This window comes from Rhinolophus sinicus, linkage group LG03, assembly GCF_036562045.2.
Source record: "Rhinolophus sinicus isolate RSC01 linkage group LG03, ASM3656204v1, whole genome shotgun sequence".
In the NCBI taxonomy this organism is placed as follows: domain Eukaryota; kingdom Metazoa; phylum Chordata; class Mammalia; order Chiroptera; family Rhinolophidae; genus Rhinolophus; species Rhinolophus sinicus.
In genome coordinates, this window is record NC_133753.1 from 164,805,056 (window position 1) to 164,826,772 (window position 21,717).

A 21,717-nucleotide genomic window follows, 5' to 3' on the forward strand; every position below is an offset into this window, starting at 1 on the left:
CTAGTAGATTCTGTCACAGTGCCATCTAAAACGTTTGACATTATTTGAAATAAAAGAAAAGTCAATAAACTTCGTTTGAGAATTTGCTTCACTTTTCCAGTGAAACTTGAAAAGTCCTGGGGTGGCAAAATAGCAGAAAAGAAGAAGCAAATTTTCCAAGGGAATCTTAAATTACTAGGTGTGCATGTATCAAAGCATTTGTTTTTTCAACCAATATTTTTGAGTGCTGATAATAACTAGGAGCCGTTCTAGGCAACTGGGTCACAATTAAGATAAATCTCCCAAGAATCTATAGCCTATAAATGAGCTTTAAGGGATATGGACTTGCTAAAATGATTGTGCAACTGACTTTAAGTTGATTTTCTTCTCATGTTTAGATACAAGATCATAGGGTTTCTTAATGGAAAGGACCTCAGTCATTTATTCATTTATTGAACGGTTAAGTGTCCATCCTAATTTGTCAAGAGGCAGTACACTCCAGTGGTTAAGAAAGGGATTGTAAAGCCACACTGTCTGCATTCAAATTCTGACTCTACCACTTATTGCTGTTAATTAATTTCTCTGACTCTTTGTTTCCTTATCTGAAAAAAAAAAAAAGGGAGACAATAACTAACTCACAGTGTTGTGGGTTGCTGTTAAGATGAAATGAGTTGACACATGTAAAGTACTTACAGAAATGACGTGAACATAGTATTACATACACGTTTGGTATTTTTAACTATGTGCCGGGCCCTATGTTAAGCAGTATGCCTTAGAGACTAACGAGGCATGAACTTTGTTGCCTGTTGGCTCTCAGATCTAGTCTTCTTACTCCTGCTCTACTCTGTATCTCAGGGAATAACACTTCCCAGGCTCCCTTACCAGCTGCTTCCGGGAGGCACTGGTGGAAAAGTGAGAGCAGGAGCAAAAGAAACCATGTAGTTTTAGGTAATGTCCCTCTGCTTCCTATGGAATCTCCAACAGTGTCTCTATCTCCTCCCAGCGCCTTCCCCACAGCCCTTCACTCTGTGGTTCTGGCTCCTACTAGTTTCTGGGTCTTGGTAACACCATCCCTTTGCCTTATTCCTTCAGCCTAGAGACAGTTGCATCTACCTGCTATAGGTAATGTCTGGATTGTCTTTCTACCCTGTGCTGTGTTTGGCTCCTCAGCTTTCCCATCACCAGTATAAGCAACTTTTTAAAAATGAAATTCCCTGTTTCAGAAACCTACAGAGGTCTCTTGTTTTCCTGGACGAACCCTGATCGATAAAGCAAGATACAACATCTCCCTGGACCACAGTCTTCTTACCCTCTAGATCCAAGGCTGGGACCATTTTGTTTCATGAGGCCCTTTCCAGTTATAATTCGCATGGCCTAGAAAAGTTAAAACAATTTGCTCAGTCTTACAGTTAATTAGTGACATATTCAGAACTTGAACCCAGATCTCCTAAACTGGAAGGTATCACCATGGCAATGTATTTGTCCCTTTAAATCTCAGGTCCAGTTTGTTGGTATGCTTACCAATTACCTACAATGCGATTTTCTTAGAAATTACATTGTCCTCCCCAAAATAAAAGATTTTCCTGCCCATGAGTTTTATTTTTGTGGACATTTTTAACCCAATTTGAAGTGTTGTTTTTAAAACTACTGAGGCTTCTGGATTACAATTGGAAGGGTTCCCTTAAGTGGTTTAAGTTGTTAGTCTAGGCGGGTTGAAACTCAGCAGATTTCTCCATTGAGCTCCCATATTTGATGTGAAAGCCTAATGTGGTAAAGTAATTGGATACTATAAATCACACCGCTGAACCACTGGTTTGAACTTGGATGTAACTTTGGATTTTCTCCTTTCCTGCCCTGGGTTTAGTAGAAATAATATGAGTTAGCAATTGCTGCTGTTTGAATTCCTGGCAGCTCATATCCTCTGCTTGCATCAGCAGCCCTGAACATTTAGCTGTAATGATTATTGCTTAACATTTATTGAGACCTGTCAGTGGGCTAGATGGAGAGAGATGGGAGGTGAGGCACTTATCCTAATGAAGGAATTTAGAGCACATCAGCTTAATTCATTGAGAGCAGCTTTCAGAGAAAATGGAACAGAAATCTCTGAGGTGTTTGCTACCAGCCTGGTTATTTACAAGCCATCACTAGGAAAGTAAGAACGTGCTGGCATCCTTTCTCCCTCAAGAGAGAACTTCCTTTTCCAGAATTTTCTAGACTATCTTAGCAGCAGTGCATTCTCCTCCCCGTGTAGGTCTGATTATGTGACCCCTCTGTTTAAACCCATCAGAGGCTTTGCTTCTTTCCAGGACAGAGATAGATTCTTTAGCTGGCAAACAAAGTCCTCCCAGAGTGGTGTGGCCTCACCTACACCTCTCATCTTCTGCACCTCCCATCTCTAATCCTTTTGCCCTATCTCCTCAAACAGTTCCTTGAATAGCTCTCAGATCCTTAACAACAACTTGCCTTTTCACTCTATAACATCTTTGTCTATGTTATTTTTACCTTCTCTTTGCTGTGTGCTTGACAAGATTCCTACCATCTTTTAAGAAGTGGCTCAAAACTCACCTTCTATGTGGAAGTCACCCTGACCACTGTAGGAGTTGTGGCTCTTGCTTACTGTGCATCATTAACAATAACTTTACCTTGTTGAGCCTCCTCTGGGGCAGTGAACGCTGTACTTCCCCTTCAACAACACTGCAGGAGAGGAGGTTTTATCCCCATTCTAGAGATAAAGACATTGAGGTACAGAGAAGTTAGCCCACCTGCCTAAGGTCACAGAGCCTGCTAGGAAGTGGCAGAGCAGACATTCTGCCTTCTCTTTTTACTCTCAAATCAGGAATAAAGTGAGTGCTGAATTTACTTACTTGTTGTAATTATTATTAATCCTTCATTCCCTTCTTGTTCCCTCATTTAACTGGAAACCTTCCCTGCCTTTTTATTCCAGGACAGTGTTCTTCAACCCTCTCCCCTCAGGCTGAATGTTCCCTGGAGGTCCCTGCAGCATTGACAAGGGAGCTTTGGGCTGAACACAAACTCCATCCTTCAAAACTGAGCCAAATATCAGTGTAAAATGAAGTTTAAATCTCCTCCCACCTCCCAAATCACTGCTGCAGCCCCTCTCTGCCCACTTCTTCCGTCCTGTCAATATTGCTTTGGTTCCCAGGGAGGAAGGATAGCAGGAGGTTTAGGGTCAGTTGGAGCCCAGGCTCTGTCACTTCTCCTAAGTAACTCTGAGCACTTCGGAGGACTTCAAGCCACAGTGTTCTCATTTGTCTGATGAGGATGATAATAGTATCTGTCTCACAAGGGACAGTGATTGTTAGGATTACATGAGATTGTGCCTACAGCATTTAGCCCAATCCCTAACAATAGGAAGTGCTTAATAAATATAATTATCATTATCTCATTTCTTCGTGTTGCAAATTTCTGCTCAGATGTTTGTGGATAAATAAGGTATGAGCTGATATGGGTTTTACTGTAATTTTACTCAGGAAGGCTTTCCTTTTAAATAATGGCTTATCAAGTTATTTGACCTTCAGAGTCCAAAGCAATAAAAATATAATGGCTAAATAGCCACCAGAGAGACTGGAAATTTTGTTCAGTCTTCCTCAAATGACAGTGTTCAGGTGGCTACCCTCCAGATCTACCATTGGACTCACCTAAACAGATGAGAGGTGGATCATGGCTAATGCTCCCCCCGACCCCCATTCTAATGACTACTTTGCTGGAACAGAAGACTTAAGCCCTATGAGCATTGCTGTAGTGATTCTGGTTCCTGTTCAACTAGTAGGCAAAAGATCAACTGAATGTGTGGCATGAATATGTGGCACGCTGTCCAGGAGACCATGTTAAACAACCCATAGAATAAAACCAATAATTGCTAATGTTTATTGAGTGTTAACCCTGTAAGCTAAGTGCTTTACATTTGTTCCCCTATTTAATCTTGATGACAACTGGAAAAGACAGGTACAATTATCTTCATCATTTTACATATGAGGAAATTGAGGTTTAGAGAGGGCGTATCCTGTGCTCAAGCTGGGAATTGAGCCTAATCCTGTCTGACCCCAGAGCCCAAGTTCCTATTCATTTTACCTGGTCAAATTTTAAATGGACTTAAATAACTTGTGTATTCCCTCTCTTCTATTTTCAGATGTTTGGAATATCCATCTCTTGTAATTAGTAGTGTGTTGATACATGTTTAACACCTGGCCCTCCGAGAAAAAAAATCAGTGTTTGCTGATTACCATGATGTAAACACTTCCACTGTGGCTGATGTCACGCCACCCGTGTGATGTCAACCAGCTCACAAAATTCCTGAAAAATTAACCATTGGCTCCCAAGAGCTGGTATGCATGTCTCCAATACAGCACTGCTTATAGGCTAAAGTAGATAATAATGATCTTCCACGACTTTCACCCAGCTCCGACCTTCCAGCTCAGGGATTCTCAATCCTAGCTGCACATAAGAATCACCCAGGAGCTGATAAAAATCTGATGTCTATCCCAGCCCCAGAGATTCTCATTTAATTGATCTGGGGTTTAGTTAGGGCAGCAGTATTTATGTATGTATGTATGTATGTATGTATGTATGTATGTATGTATGTATTTATTTATAACTCCTCAGATAATTCCTATATACAGACAGGATTGAGAAACACATCTCTAAAAGAGTATCTTACTCATCACCCACTCATTTATCAAAGAACTGATGAATAAGTGATACTTTATGCTTTATTTTATTTTTCAAATGTTTAAGTGTTATAGAGTGGGTGGCCAACTGTGCTTGTTTATAAAATTTTATTTAAACTAGTTCATTCAAGAAATGGTTTTTGATACCTTCTCCTTTCATTTCAACAGTGACTGGCATATAATAGAAACTCAAAGTGTAGCTATTATTATCTTGTTGTTGTTTTTTAAATTTAGTGATCTCTAACAACTTTTATGATTCCTTTATCCATTGGATTATATAATTAGCACTTGGTTGAGTCTTAAATGATTGATGCAAATATGTTTGTCCCCAGGGCAAAATTTTCAGCATCTCTCCCCACACAGACCCAAAATCAGGGAACTTCCGTTCATCCGGAACAACCTAGCTCCTCTACCACACCAAAAATGTGAGTATTATCAATCTGCCTCAGCTTCCTTTCATTGTATTAACATGTCTAGACACAACTAAATGTTATTTCAGCTTACTTTCATTTTTCAAGTGAACATCAGGTATCAAAACTTGTAAATTACAGGAAAATAGAATAGAGCCAGTCTTTAAAGAGTCATCCAACTTGGTAATGCTTGTTTAAAAAAAAAAAAAAAAAAACCAAATGAACAAAAACAACCTCCTTCCCTTGAGGAATTTTTGTGCTTGGATTATAAAAACTATAACAGAGTTTATTTTGCTATGTGCTATTTAATGTGTTTAAGAAGGTGCTTTAAAAATTCTTAAGACTGGTCTCTTGACATTGCCTTCCTTACTATGTAGGACAGACAGAAATGTCGTCACGTTTGTATTCACAGGCTATGCGTTCCTAAGCAGAAAGAAATAATCAGGTAATACTGTCCATCAGTGTTATGTTTGGCATTATTGATTTCTTTTGTAATAATTTATACAAAAATTTTTCACAATATAAAATATTAATATAGTCTATTTGGCCAGTGGTCTTCGAGTTTGAGTCTTTCAAAGTATTGCCTGTCGTGCTTGTTACAAAGTAGATTCCCGGCTACACCCAGAAATTCTGAGTTTGTATATTTTCATATCTGTACTCTGAGGTAGGTTCCCATTGTGTAGATGAGAAAATTGACTTCGGAGAGGTTACATGACTTGCTCAACATTACTTAGGTAGTAAATAGCAGATCCAGGAGCAAAACTACAGAATATTGTGCCAGCTGCCCCAGGAAACAAGCAACAATTCCTGGATTCTAATGTTCTTCCTTCCTTTTCTTCCTATCCTAGCCTACCCACCTGGTTATAACAGGTGCACAGGCACATATGCACATGTGAGCGTGCGCTCGCACACACACACACACACACACACACACACACACACACATCTTCTTAATTGCAGAGGTTAAATGATTTAGGAGCTGCCCTCACTATTTCAGACAAGTTCCTTAATTTTTCTATACTTTAGTTTCCTCACTTAGCCTCTAACAGTAGTGCCATGTTTCCCTGAAAATAAGACCTAACTGGAAAATAAGTCCTAGCATAATTTTTCAGGATGACATCCCCTGAACATAAGCCCTAATGCATCTTTTGGAGCAAAAATTAACATAAGACCTGGTGTTATTTTCAGGGAAACACAGTACCAACCTGATAATATTGTTGGGAGGATTAAATGAGATAACGTATATAAAACACTTAGCAACAGTTTGCACAGAATAAATATCCAATATGTCTTTTCTTCCCCAGGCAACAGTTTGGAGGGGGCCAATCAAAAGTTCTAGAACTCTAGATAAAAACAATGAACGAATGGGGTCTTAGTACAATCCTATCTTTTTGCAGAAAAGGAAAATGAGAGTCAGCATCAGAAACCAAGGTCTCTTCCTTAGCAGATCAGTTCTTCTGCCCTTACTGATTTGTGTCATATGAGATTTTGGGTGGTGTGAGTTCAATCACTGAATGAAACTCAAGGCTGACTTTGTCTTTAAGCAAAACGTAGTCTAAGATGTCTAAACAAAGACATCTAATTCAGGAAAGAGTCGTTCAGCCTTAAATCCTGGTGGGACTCAGAGAAGCCAAACAGAGGGGAAATTCTTTGGCAGAGCCCAGAAGCTTTGCTTCTTACAATCAAATTTAAGGAGAGAAAGGAAGATAAAGATCTTTGTTCAACCATAGCTCTGTGGAAAAGAAATGGAAATGTACACAGTGCTTTTTCTAAAAGAAACCTGAGAACCTTTTGAGGTTTGCATAAAAGCACAGTACAAATGTCTGATTAGAGCCTTGTGCTGACTTGGCCATCAACAGCTACTCCACCCAAGGAAGAGAGAGCTCTGCCAGGCACGCACAGCTCGATCATGTTTTGATCAAACTTGGCCCTGACTTGTATTTGTGCATAACTGACATCCCTGACTACATGTCATAAGCCAAATGGTACACACATAGCTTTTTCCTGCAGTCGAGCTTTCACCAAGACAAGCTTCTTAGAAATGCCCTCACTCCTTAAGAAATAACAGTTCTCCTACCACCATTCCTGATGAGGTTTTGAGAGAAATAAATCTTGAAAGTTTCTCATTCTATCTTTCACCCCAGTCCTATCTGGAGAACCTCTACGAACAAACCGAGTGCTTCCTGCTATTCCAAGCCAACGAGGACACAGCATACCAGCTGAAGAGAGTGAAAACTCTGCCAATCCCACCAATGATGAAAATTAACTATGAGTCAAACTCACTGTAAAAATATAGATTATATATATTTTCAACTGTCAAAGGATGACATTACTCTAGTTTATAAGAACAGAGACTAATTTAGTAAATTGCATTCTATAAGCCATTCATAGTTTTATAACTCAAAATTCTTTATTCCAAATAAAGACATTTCCCAAATGAGCACGTAGAATCTTTGATTGTGCATATGTTATAAGTCTGTGAGTTTCTATGATCTCTATATGCCAAAATAAAAAGTCAAAATATGTTATCAGCAGGGAAACTTAGCTATGTTTGGTTTGCTTTGTGGCATGTGTGCTGATTGTTTTCTTTTCTGAATGATTTTATATTTTAGTTTTAAAGTATGCTTTGCTGAATAAAAACCACAAAAGCACATTCCACAATGTTCTACTTTGGACCGACAAAGAAATTAAAATTAAAGTAGTAACTTCCTTAGTCAGTCACAGTTTATGGCTTTTAAACATACAATCTTCTGCAAAATATTTTCTACCATTGTCAGTTCCTGGCTACAGCCCAAATCACTTGACGTTTCTGTATTTTCTTCTTCTTTTTTTTTAATTGGGGAATATTGGAGAACAGTGTGTCTCTTCTTTGTTATTTGATTATTTCCACCTATTGTCATTTTTCAGGTATGTTTATTGTTCCAATAGTGAAAAGATCATGTGAGTTGGAAAGGTCTACATTCTGTCCCATCAGAATAGAATAGGCATTTCTCACACATTCTTCAAATACTCTACATATTTAATCATTTTTTTTTCCATTTCAAAATAATGGTCTCTGCCTACTCAAGACATTCCCAAACTTAGGACTTAGCAAAGTCGTAAAACTTATGACTGCTAACTGCATATCTCCTTACTAAGATACTTATGTACTATTTGGATTGATTTAAAGTTCAAGGCTTAGCCATATAAGATCATAGTCACTCCATGTTATTTTTGAGCCTGCCTGTTATTCTGTAAATATCTGAAGTATAACGCTTACCATTTTATATTAGTATTATTTGTTTAGAGAGGTCAGACTGTTCCATTAACTCGATAGAAACTCCTCTGAGGCCAAATCTAGTTCTTTGGCTTTGCACTTCTAGAAATTTGTACAGGGCCTGGTAAATAGTAGGCACTCAATCTTTTGTGTGTGTGTGTGTGTGTGTGTGTGTGTGTGTGTGTGTGTGTGTGTGTTTTCAAGAAAGGAGGAAGAGAAGGAAGTAGAGAGGTAGGGAGTTGGCAAGTTAGAGAGAGGTAGGAAGTGATAATGAAAGAGGTTGTTGGTGCACAATCTCATGTGGACAATGACAGTTATCTGAATCAGGGATCATGAAAGAGAAAGCCTGTAGATCTAGACGGTGGCTGTTAGGAGGGCAAATCCTGGTGCAAACAGAAGAGCTTTCAGGACATAAATTTTGAAAGGTTTTCTATTCTGTTTTGTTTTGTTTATGTGCTGATTTTATCTTTGAAGAATCATTGTTTGTAAGTATAATTTAGGTTATTTAGTTGTGTCACCTAACTACTTCTGAATCCATGTCCACAATTAGATACCCTGTTTGTCCGAAAATAAGACCCAGCCGGAGAAACAGCTCTAATGCATCTTTTGGAGCAAAAAGTAATATAAGACCTGGTATTATATTATATTATATTTATTATATTATATTATATTATATTATATTATATTATATTATATTATATTATATTATATTATATTATACCTGGTCTTATACTAAAATAAGATTGGGTCTTATATTAATTTTTGCTCCAAAAGACACATTAGAGCTGATTGTCCGGCTAGGTCTTATTTTCGGGCAAACACAGTACCTGGCTCTACATTGCTCAGATTAGTCAGGATAGGCTAGCCTCTGCTTTGATAATAAACAATCCCAAAATCTCATTGGCTGACACATTTTTTTTCTCATTCACAATGCATGTCCCACACCAGGTTGCAGAGTTGGCTGATGTAGTTTCCACCTCAACGTGCACCTCCTTGTTGAAAGACACTGGCATGACCCCCGCCAAGTAGATAGCTAAGAAGTCAAAGCAATTTAAAAGAAAAGAAAACACCTGTATACAGCTATGGAACAAGCCACCATCCCCCAATACTGGAACTTAAGTATACATACATATAGAATCTTCTAAAGTTGGGCCTTTTCATCCAAGTTGATTTAAGAATCTTTCGTTAGCTATGAAGAAGTAATATACTACCTACTATGACCTCTTTAATACAGCAGTCATCCTCTTGCCATTAGGTAAAATTGCTTGTTTGGGATAGCTTCAATCTCAGCCAATATCTTACCAAATGGGATATTAGGTATTCACCAATTTATGCCCAACTTAATTTTTTTTTCCTTCTAAAATGATTTTTCCTTGTTTTACCACTTATATTTCCTTTCATCGCTGAGGGCATTTTATTTACACCCATAAAAATCATAACTTTCATTTGGATCATTACATCAACATATATCCCCCAAGTACAGATAAGGAAACCAAGGCAGAGGGAGAGGTTAAGTAATTTGCCCAAAGTCACACAACTAACAAATGGCAGAGCAAGGCTTAGCAGTGAAGTCTCTCTAGTCCCATAGTCCACATACATAATTCCCAAATCATCATTTTCCTGTTCCAGAAATTTCATAAGTGTGGTATATCTGTGGCAACACCTCTTTTTTCACTTTATTTATTCAGCCTATACACTATACAGGCAAAGTGGAACTACTGTTAATATTTGTGGAAAGAGCCCACCAACCCAGTAAGCTGTGCTAAACCAGTTAGAGTTGTTCGAAGTTAGGGCTCCCGCCACCATTTTCCTTAGTTCCCTTCAATAATCACCCAGTTCAACACAGGTATTATTTCTTCCAATAAACACTGAACTCCAGTGCTCTTCTCTTCCTAGGAGTAAGCCAATATAAATAGATTTCTGTGACTCTAGCATATTATCCCTTCCAATTCTATTAGAGCACAGATTGATACATAATGTGATTTTAGAAAACCCCTCCAAGTAGCTGATTAGAAATATAGTACCTCCCAGAAAGACAAATCGATGGTTACATCGATTTTGCCTTGGCCCCTACTCTTTGAAATGCACTGATCATTGTTTCTAAGCAAGTGCATCCTGGCATTTTAAAGGTGGTCTTTAGAAAACAGCTCTCTAGAATCGACCATAGGCTTAAATGAGGTAATCAAGATGGAATATACTACCTTATTTGGCCGTAGCATGAAATATAACACTCAAGCCCAAAATTAAATTAATCAAGGAACATGATAGCAGCTCTCACATATAGTAGCTAGGCTCTCTTACTGCTTTTTTTTTTTGTCTGGGGGGAATGATGTTTTAAAATCAGGAAATTCTGTCAGAACCACATATTTCCTAGACATTGACATAGAAATGTTAATATGGTTGGTGAACACTGTCAACAAACTATATGTTTCTATCAAAACTATTGTTTTTCAAAGCAAATGCCTTCCCATTCTGACCTCTGTTTTAGTCCAACTTTGGTCTTTGGAGGCAGCAAAATGAGTTCCAAGACATCCCCAGAGGCCAAATGTGGGACTTCAATGAATAAATTGTATCAAAAGCTGCAGAGTTTCTATTCCGTATGTTATACGAGCACAGTTGTCACCAGAAGGACAGAGGTAGTTTTCACATTGATACGTGAGAAACAGGAAAGGACTTGTTAATTATTACATCCCTAGTAAAAATTTTATTAATGGTGAATGGTAAATTACCTTGCAATTGCTCGTGGTCCACAAACTAGGAAACCTGAAAGCAGAAGAATGACTGCCAGTTTACAGCTAAAAGGAGGCTGGCTACTCAGGTTTTCTCAGGTCTGTATGACAAAGTGAAGCGAGCATTTGAATTTGAGAAAAGCGAAAAACAAAGACACCGTTCCCATGTGTCTAAGTAGCTCAGTCTAAGATACCTATCCCAGTGTTCTGTGAACAAGTGATTTTAAGAGAGAAAAAAAATAGAAATACAAATTTAAAATAAATTGAAAAGGTTGAAGAAATCTCCCTTCTCTTAATTCTCCAGTCCCTGAGAGCTAGCCCATTAAATCTCCATAGTGGGGAGTTGAGCGAGCATGTCTCCTTCAAAACACCACCTCCTCTTTGCCACATGTTATCAGCACAGAAAGAAGATCCAAACTTCCATAAAACCCTTTGTGTTATTCTAGTAAAAGCTAATGAAGTGAATAAGATTTTGATTCCATAGATGTGCTGGAGCCAGCTCTTACCATCTTGCAAGAGTTGACTGTTAAATACAATATTCAGAAATTTTGTGAACTGGTTGTTCAAACATTTGTAGCTTGAAAATGGCCATGGTGTAAATATTTACATTATGAAAATTGGCAAACACTGCAAATCAGGGCTTTCTTTTGAGATCTGGTTTACCCTCATACCACTGGATATGACTTTTTTTTTTTTAATCATACAGAATTAAGAGCACTATAAATTAAATATTTGTGAAAGCTATCCCTTTGATAACATTGATGCTAGAGAACAGGACTCAAGACTGCCTGAAGAGTAATCATAATACGCCCATATTTTACTGTATTAAATTACAGCATTTCTTGGAATAATTTAATCCAAGAGTAATGAAACCTATACAATATATACATGCATGACTCCCCACTAACCCAGAATAGGATTTCCCCTCAGAGTTCATCATTAACCAAGTTACATTTCAGTGAGTATTCGTGGATGAACATTGTTTCTCCCTGTAACCTTGGGAACCTATTAGCTGCTGGCTAAGGTAGGTAGCCTGGTCTTAATGTAGGCAGCACTCTCTGTGACTTCATGCCTGATCTTGTTACTACCCCTATGCCCTGTAACACTCAGAAAAATGCATGTGTTCCCCCTTAACTTCCCTCAGAGCTAAGAAATAAACACCAACCCATGGTAAGGGGTCAGGAAATTGATGTGGTAGTGCCTTTCCTTAGGCCAGCTCTCCCAGAACCAAAGGGTTAAACAAGTGTTCTACTTATATTTGCAAGCCACATTCAATTTACAATAGATCTACTGGGCAAAGTATAGATCTTTTGTGCAGAAATAGATACGTACTGTGTTTCCCCAAAAATAAGACCTAGCTGGACAATCGGCTCTAATGCATCTTTTGGAGCAAAAATTAATATAGGACCTGGTATTATTTTACTATAAGACCGGGTCTATAATAATAAGTCCCAGTCTTATTTTACTATAAGACCGGGTCTATAATATAATATAATTTAATATAATATAATATAATATAATATAATATAATATAGGATCTTATATTAATTTTTGCTCCAAAAGATTCATTAGAGCTGATTGTCAGCTAGGTCTTATTTTCAGGGAAACACGGTATGGGTTTGAATTAGTTAGTTGCATAACCAGTCACTATCTGTTGCTGAGAATTGTTAGTTTAAATCATGTGACCCAAGAACTCAGTCATGACTCAGATAGGCAGGTAGGACTCTTAGGCATCCAATTCTAATGTCAAGATCTGGAAATGATCTACTTTTTTGGCACCTATTCTCTGTCCTTGTCTTAGTTTGTTCTGGATCAGCAGCATATGATTGCAATGCACTTATTCATTCCTTCTTTCAACACTTATTGATTGCTTGCACTCTGGTGTCATAGGAAAAAGAACATATATAGTATAAAGGAAATTTATATGAAGTTAAGTGATAAAGATTTTCCTATATTTATTAGACAAAACAAAGTCATTATTTAAGCTATGTACTCTCTGTTTTGGTTCTTGATTTTTTTGTAATTTGAAGCCAAAAAGTTATTTCTTAATAAAACCAAATATTGAGTATCAAAATAGTTTCTGTACTATTATTCTTCCATTCTAAGTTATAGAGTCTCGGAGCCTAAAAAGAAAAGAAAAAAAAAGAAAAGAAAAGAAAAGAAAATGATTCTAGACAGGAACAAATCTAAATAAAAATTGAAGTGATAATCCAGAGTATTAACATTGCACCTCTTCAAGATTCTGAAATGCAAAGCCAGTCTTTTTGTAGCTGATATAGCTACAAGGTCAGAATACGAAGAAATTTGGATCTATAAAGTGGTAACCTTACCAGTTAGGCAAAAACGAAATCATAACTTTTGACAAAGCTGCCCCAGTCTCAAAAGTGTTTACATCACTGACTATTTCTTTCTCAAAATGATACTTCATGATAATTTGACCTCATTTCTTCAGTAGATCTATTTGGAAAGGAGAGACAACTGCTTCCACTCTGAGAACTGGGAAAGAGAATAGGGAGAACGTTAAAGCCTATCCTTTCATTTGTCAGTCCCATGCCCAGTCAGGGCCATTCTCAGCCCAACCCAGCAGCACAATTAGAATTTCTTAGGGTGGAGGGACAGGAGTACTTTCCAGCTCTTTCCCTTTATGGTAATTACCCCAGCAGAAAGTAGAGAGGCATTTACTCCTGAGGCACCGTGTTTTAATGGATTACCCATTACTTTCTCTCTCTACCCAAAACTTAACACAACTGCTCACAAGAAGCAAAACAAGGTAATTTCCATGTTCCCATTTCTTTTAACCACTTACCCATCCTGTGGGTGTGCTCATGAACTCTGGAAGAGGGAAAAGAAAGGAAAGAGTCCTGGAAGACCTGTCAACTTCCAAAGCAATTCCCTGATGATCTGGAATTGGCCACATTCAGCACAGATCCAACTGTGCACACAGACATTGAGCATAAAGTAATAATAATAATCAGTCTCTCGCTGTTTTCACTGTAATGCTTGTTCTTATGAGAAAAGAAGCTTAGAACAAAACGTAAATATGCTTGTCAAGTATGCTTTATCTTCAACAATTGAAAGTTTACAGACCATTTTAAAATTAGGATGAATTTAACAGAATGAAATGCTTTGCTCTGATTTTTTTGTTGTTGTTGTTACTTCCATATTTCACTGACGTGTGAGTAATTGCCTCTTTTCAATTAAATTGATTCTGGTGAATGTGTCCTCTTTACAATTTTTAAGAGAAAATGAATAATGTGATGAAGAAGAATGGCCATATAAATCCTAAGACACATGTTTTTATAAAATACATTAGCCCTTCCAACATTGCTAGTGTCCCTTTTGATGCAAAGAAAAATACTTGTTAATAATGACTGTATTTTAATTTAAAATTTCATAAGAAAGTAGTGGTGGTGAATATCAGAAAAAACTAAGTACTACAGTCTTTAATAAATGTTCCCTTGTTCTTATTTACCAGTTCCCTTCTGCTGCTAAGTCTCCCTTCTCCAGGAAAGGATCAATTATTTAAGCAAAAGAGTTGTAAACACCCATTATGTGTACAGGTGAGGGAACTACAGTTATGAATAAAACAAGATGCCTCCTCTCATGAAACTCATTAAGAGGAGGCCAAGCAAAATTCTTCATATTGCATTTACACAGGTAATGCAATTACAAAAACTTAATTATCTCAGAGTTTCTTCTCTGATTTTGTACCATTAGTATCCCAGAAACTATAAAATCTGAATCCCAATTCCTGGTGTTACTGCCGCTAATAGCCCTGATTCCTCTGGGTTTTATGTCCCTTGAGAATTGATACAATATAAGGCAGAAAAAGGAGAAAACCAGAGTCGACCACTCCACTTAATTTAGAGAGATTCATTAAAATGGGCAATAATGACAAGGTTTCATTAAGAGGAACTTTTCAAGAGGCATTTGTTGGTGGGGAGGGAACCAGAGGCCACAGGGTGGGGCATACACAAAGGAGACTTTTACAGGCTGAGCGTGCGTGATGGGGAATTAAAAATCAAGAACAGAAACAGCCATCCAAAATGACAGCCACGAAGACAACAGGAAAGAGAAGAAGCAGATGGAAGTCAGTGGAGGACCTCAAACAGTAGACAATAACGTTTTTAGTTGAAGTCATAAATAAGAGGAAGGAGAAACAATAGCAGCTAATGTTTTCCTTCGTCCTCTGCTGACCTGGGCTAAGTGCTTCCCAACCATTATAAACAGTTAATGTTCCTCAGGTGTTTACTGCATGCGGCCACTGTTCTACGTTCAAAACTTATAGGCGTCATCTTGTTTAACCCTCACAACAATCCTACAAGGTAAGTACCATTGTTATGCCTGTTTTATAAGGAAAAAGGTCACACAGCTACTATTGGCAGGACCAGGATCCCAGCCCAGACAGTCTGTATCTAGAACCTATGCTTGTAATCTGTGAAAAAACAAAATTCAACCGAGTAAGTTTGAATTATCTAATTCTAATTGGCTTAATTAAGCGATTGATTCATCAGTCGGGCAGCCTCCCATCCAGCAACCAGAAGGGCAGTCCCAGGGCTTGTATAAAATGGAAGGTTTTTATAGGAAGAAGGGTGGGGCCGGGGAGCTATTAACAAAAGAAAAGAAAGGATTATTTTGGGGCTAGGACATCTTTTGTGGGGTGGAAGAGGGAAGGGTTTTTATCATGCAGATTGTCTCTTTCTAGGGAGTGGGGATAGAAAGAGCACATATGACAGATTACCTCATTGGTGTTAACCAGACTGGTTGACTAAGATTATGATTCTGAGAGAAGTTGAAACAGCAATTAGGAATTAAATCTAGTTTTGGTATTGTGGCCACATACTAAACCTGACAGGCTCAGGGGAGGCCTACATGGCAGAACTTACAAACTCAGAGACCACAAGTAACCACATAGGATGGTCTGAATGTAAAAATTCCTAACTAAAAGCAGGTCACAGCAGTAACCTCATCCTAGGCCTGTTATCTTCCTTGACAAAGGTCAGTCTTTACCTAATGTGAGCCTGTCTACATCTAGATAACGTCTTTTTACATCTAAGATAACATACCTTTGAAATGTCAGCATCATCTCCTTTTCAGACCCCTGTGGGTACACTCACTGCCCCAGAGCACAAGACCATGGAACCCCTCATTGTTATCTTGTTCCCCAATACCATCTCTATGTGCTGCAGATGTTAATTATTAACTATCATATTGCTACTCACCAATATAAAAGAAGTATGTATCTCTCTGTTTCACTTTTTAGCAAATCCCAGAGATATCCCCACTATGCTTTCTCCTGTGCCCCCCCCTTAATCTACCAGCAATGTAGTTCGTGTAACCCTCGTTACGTCTCCTATGATTCTAATGTATAAAAATAAGTTGCAAAACTGCCATTCTCTGGAGCATTTTCTCAATCCGTTGAGATTTTGTTTCATGGCAGTTGTCATTTTGGCTCAAATAAACTCATAAAAATTTTCTACAGGTCCAGACATTTCTTACATCAACAATATCATGGGCTTTAGCCCAAGTGACACCATTTTGGGCCTGTGGTTTTCCCTAACAAGTCTCTGCATACACTGCTTCCCCCCAAAGCCATCAACCTGCTGCACTCACAAGTACTGGTCTCCTGTGGTAAAACTACATTTCCCAGCCCCTCCCAGTGGGGTGAGGCATGGGCTGATTCTGAATGGAAGTGTCATGTGACCGACCTCCTAAAATTTTTCAGAGGGTCATTCACGCTCTCTCTATTCTCTCATCAGGAGTGAGATGCACAGGACCCAGAAGAGAACTCTGAGGCCGTAGAAGATAATGGAACTGCTAGATGGAAGTAGTCGGAGTCCAATTACCAAAGACCCAATTGGTCTTTAATACTTTCAGGAAATAACCTTTCTAGTGTTACGTCACTGAGATTTAGGAGTTGTTTATTACAGTGGTAGATTTTTGCTGTTAAGATCTCTTCTTTTTTTCTGGGAAAGCTGCTTGTGGTCTGCATGTATATATCAGAGAATCTCTGCAAAACAACAAAGTGGTTATTGGCTTTACTGTAGAGCTACTAACACTTCTTCAGAATTCCTGCTGACCAGCAACCTGGGCCAAGGGGAACTGTACACTCTTGGAGGCCAAGGAGGGTTGTTAGCCCAGAGCTGGTGCAAGTTGTGTCTCCTAATAGGGTCAACTGAAACTGTGCTGTGGGGTCCCTGAGGCTGACACAGAGATCTTTGTGTTCAGGCCTCCTTCTCCTTTAGTCTCCCAGGTCATTGAGACTCTGGACTCCTAGGTTCTATCCAGGCATATCACCCAAGGAATTTCTCTGGGAAAGTTGCACACATCCCTCACTTCTCTCTGTTTATCTGAGTATCCAAGGCCCTGATACACTCACAGTTCCAGACAATTGGCTCTTTACTCTGATATTTAACCACTCAATCACTGCTGCTACCTCTAGACCACAGAAGGCCTAAGAAGAGAAGGGGAATGAGATTGAGATCTTGGGTGCTCTATCAACCATGGAATGCTTGCCAAGCTGCAAAAGAAGATATCCCTCTCTTCCCACCTCCCATAATATACATGATGAGTGGTTCATGAGAGGGCAGGGAGAGGCAATTTGGTAATTTAAATGGAGAACTCAGAAGGAAATGAGGAGATGAATGGAATGTGGTTATTGTCTGCTCCTCTGTTTTCCTGTCTAAAAGTTTTTGAAAGATCCTTTTGGATTTGCCTCTGTCATTGGGGTGGGGAGAAAAGCTCAGGGATGTAGAGCCAAGGTTCTGTGGAAAGACTGACATCTTGGAAGCCTGCAAGCCTAAATCTCTGGACAGGATAAGACCCAAACATTCTCTGAAGGTGAATAGAAATGATTCTGTCTAAAACAAGGGCAATATTTGGACTCTCTGTACAAAGGTTTGGCTCTTGGTCAAGTTCTACAGTTATTTAGGCTGGTGATACCCAGTCTAATTTTTTTTAAAAAGCTATCATCTTTGTGTCCTACAGAAGGAATGAGCCAACTAGTTTCCTGAGTGCCTTCCCAACACCAGAGGTTACTTCACTTGGTTTTAAGATAGTCTAATTCATACTCATAAGAGAAAAGTGATTTATTTAAATATCCTTTATAAGTACCTGTCAATACCGTAAAATCATAGAACTTCAGAATTGGAAGAGATCTTAATGAAACTTAATTTTCCTGTGAAATGAGTATGTTGGATTAGAACATCTTTAAATCTCCTTCCAACTGTAAATGTCCATGATTATATATATATATATATATATATATATATATATATATATATATATATATATGCAATATATGATATGTACATACACATAAAAAGAAGCCATAAAATATCAAGATGAATAATTTGTATGAAACACTCCAAAATGTATATGTGATCCATTTTTTGAAGAAGTAAGTCTCAGCAGAATGTGAACATGGAAACAATTTTAATTTTGTCTACCTCTCCCATAGTAAACAGACCATTTTTCCAGGCACTAGATAAACTGAGGCAGGTCCCAGAACTTTTCCAGCCCAAGTACAGACTGTCATTTTAAAAGTTCAGAGCAGTTTAATATCAAAACTTCAACCTGATTGTCATCTAAACTTCCAGCTCAGTCTGGCTTCAGACTTAGAAGCCTGCAGTGGAGAACTGGGTGTCGGTGGCTTTTCTCCTCCTTTATCCACCTTTCTCCAACTCCCTAGCAAATGTTTTAGACCCCTCAAGGTCAGACCCATGGCGAGAGGGGAGGAGGGAGCAAAGATGCAGTCTTTCAAAGCTGATAGAATTGTGCTCAGGACTCTGCCTTCTGGTGCTAGCTGTGGTATAGCTTCCTCTTTCTCAAATGGGACTTCTTAAAGTTTATCTCACTCTCTATGTCCCTTGCTAGGAACAACTCTCCTCTGGCCGGCAGCTTATGTCTCCCCACCAGCCCTGAGATTCTGGCTGCCCACCTTTCACTGGGATCCCTTCTCTACTCTAGGAAGTTCTCTTGGGCAAGATCCATTTATCTTAGTCCATTTGGGTTGCTATAACAAAATACCACAGACTAAGTAACTCATAAAAAACAGAAATTTATTTCCTACAGTTCTGGCGTCTAGAAGTCTGAGATCAGGGTGCCAGCAGGGTTGGGTGAGGGCTCTCTATTGGATTGCAGACGGCAGACCTCTCACTGTGTGCTCACATGGTGGAAGGAGCTAGGCAGTTCTGTGGGATTTCGTGTAAGAGCAGTAGTCCTATTGATGAGGGTTTCACTCTCCTCACCTAATCACTAGTCGCCTCCCAAAGGTCCCCCCTACTAATACTGTCACATTTGATTAGGTCTTAGGGGTGGAGCCTTCATGAATGGGATTTGTGGCCTTCTAAAAGAAACTCTAGAGAGCTCCCTTGCTCCATCTACCATGTGAGGACAAAGGGAGAACACAGCTATCTGTGGTCCAGAAAGCAGGCCCTCGCCAGGCACCAAAACGGCCAGCACTTTGATCTTGAACTTCCCAGCCTTCAGAACTATGAGAAATAAATTTCTGCTGTTATAAGCCATCCACTGGATGGCACTTGTTATAGGAGTGTGAATGGACTAGCACAACACCTTTTCTCCCCAGTCTGAATGGTGGTTTGAGGAAACATTAAATGGTACAATATGGTCTCTATGAAAATGAAATGGAACAACTTAATCCAGGGATGCCTGGCTATTCCTGTTAGGTCTTTACAAATTGATCTATGACAAATGTGGACAACGACTTGAGATGGCAACTACACAAGTCAGATATGTAAGATACATAATTATTTACAAACTGTCAGATATGCTCAAAATCTCAGGCATGTAAACATCTATTTGTTCCAGAAAGCCATCAAAAATGCTACTAACTCATCAATAATGACCTCATCGTGCCTCACAATGACCTCCTTTTTCCAAGTACATATTAGCAATTGCATCCCTACAAGCGAACCAAAAGATAGCTTATTAGTTTATTATTCACTTAATTATGACAGATGGGAAACATGTGGTCCAGCTCAATAGGTTTACAACTATTCCCTAAACAAGTACATTTTTAAGCGATGATAATTTGGCAAGAACATTTCCAGGCATCTAACGAATGGCTACATGCATGTGGTCAAAATACATCATGGATAACCAGGAAGTCTGTCAGCCTGTGGTCAGTGTTGCTTAAAGCCAATGATTCGTCCTTGGGGCTGTTTATACACCAATCTCTACAAGAATGATCTCAGTTTAAATCACTACTAAAATAAAAATGAAAGTGACTTTATTTAAATATCATTTAAGTGGATGAAATAAGGAAGTGGTTTGGCTTCTTTCCCTACCCCTGGAAAATAGCATGACACACAGTAAGTGCTCAAAGAGTATTATTCTTGATGATGAAAGGAGCATGAGGACAATAATTTTAGTGTTCTCAGGACAGGCCATGTCACTGAACCACTCTTGCCCACAAGCATTAGCTGGAGTCAAAGTCATTTATTCAAAAACTGTTTGTGCTGGCACTGTGCAAGGTGTTGGGAATGGTACAGTCACCCCAACATGGTCCTGTCCACAAGGTGTTTATCAGTGTTAGGGAAACAAGGAGATGGAAACTGAAAATAGAGGGTGGTAAGACTTCTGGTGGAAGTACTACTCTATGGGCTCTGGGAGCACCTAAAAATCCGAAAATGCTTCAACGAGGGAGTCATATCTCAAACCTGGGATCTAAGAAATGAACTTGAGTTATCCAGGAAGAGGAGAGAGGAAGAGTCCCAGGAACTTCACAGACGAAAGCTAGGAGATGAGAAAGCGTGTTTAGGATACTGCAAACTGTTCAGTATGATGGGGTAGAGGTACCAACGGTGAGAAAAGAGACCAGAAAGGTGAGCAAAGAGCACAAGATGAAGGTCCTTGAAGGTCATGTGGAGAAATCTGGACTTTGTCCTAAGGGTGACAGAGCACAATTAAAGGGGTATAAAGTGAGGAAAGGGGGTTGCATGCTCTGATGTGAATGTGTGGAAAGAGCACTGGCTGCAATGTGAAGAATGGAAGAAAGGGGACAAAAATGGAGTTAAGGAACTGTTGCATTAACCAGGTAAGAGATGCAGTAACTCCAACTAGCATAGGGGCAATGGGGATAGAAACAAATAAATGGATTTGAAATATTAGAGGTAAAATTGATGGGGCATGGTGACTGACTGGACATGGGACATGTGGCATAGGAGGAGCCAAGGATGACATCAGGATTCTGACTCGGACAACCAGAAGGATGATGGTGTCATTCACTGAGAAAGGGAATGCAGTCATGTGCTACATAATGACAGTTTGGTCAATGGTGGACCACATATATCAGAGTGGTCCCGTAAGACTGTAATGGAGCTGAATTTCCTATAGGAAATAGAAGCCTTATGTGGTTCAGGAGAAAATTTTTTTCTTCGGTGGGACCAGTGTCTGTGGGGTTTGGCAGTAGATTCCCTCTCACTCACAGCACCTCAGCTTTGAGTGCACAGATTGTATTGCAATCTGTCAGCCACTGACTTGTTTCAGTACAGAGGAACCTGTCCCCCCAGCACTAAATATTCAGAGGGCACTACAGCCCTCCCAGATCCAGCTAGGCGATCTTCAGAGTGAACTGCTGTAAATTCTTTGTTGAGGACCTAAGATCCTGTACAAGGACACATGTCCACAACAGT

At 39.1% G+C, this 21,717-nt stretch overlaps 1 protein-coding gene across 2 annotated transcripts in view; it reads left to right on the top strand.

The window, feature by feature from the left end:
* Positions 1–8,910, top strand: part of ANKRD55 (ankyrin repeat domain 55) — a 92,307-nt gene extending 83,397 nt beyond the window's left edge. For both annotated transcript variants that reach the window (XM_019742963.2, XM_074328934.1), the window contains exons 11-12: positions 5,000–5,092; positions 7,222–8,910. In XM_019742963.2, the coding sequence (XP_019598522.2) occupies positions 5,000–5,092; positions 7,222–7,343 (215 nt within the window). In that variant the 3' untranslated portion in view covers positions 7,344–8,910. The remainder of the gene's footprint in view (positions 1–4,999; positions 5,093–7,221) is intronic.
* The last annotated feature ends 12,807 nt before the right edge of the window (positions 8,911–21,717 follow it).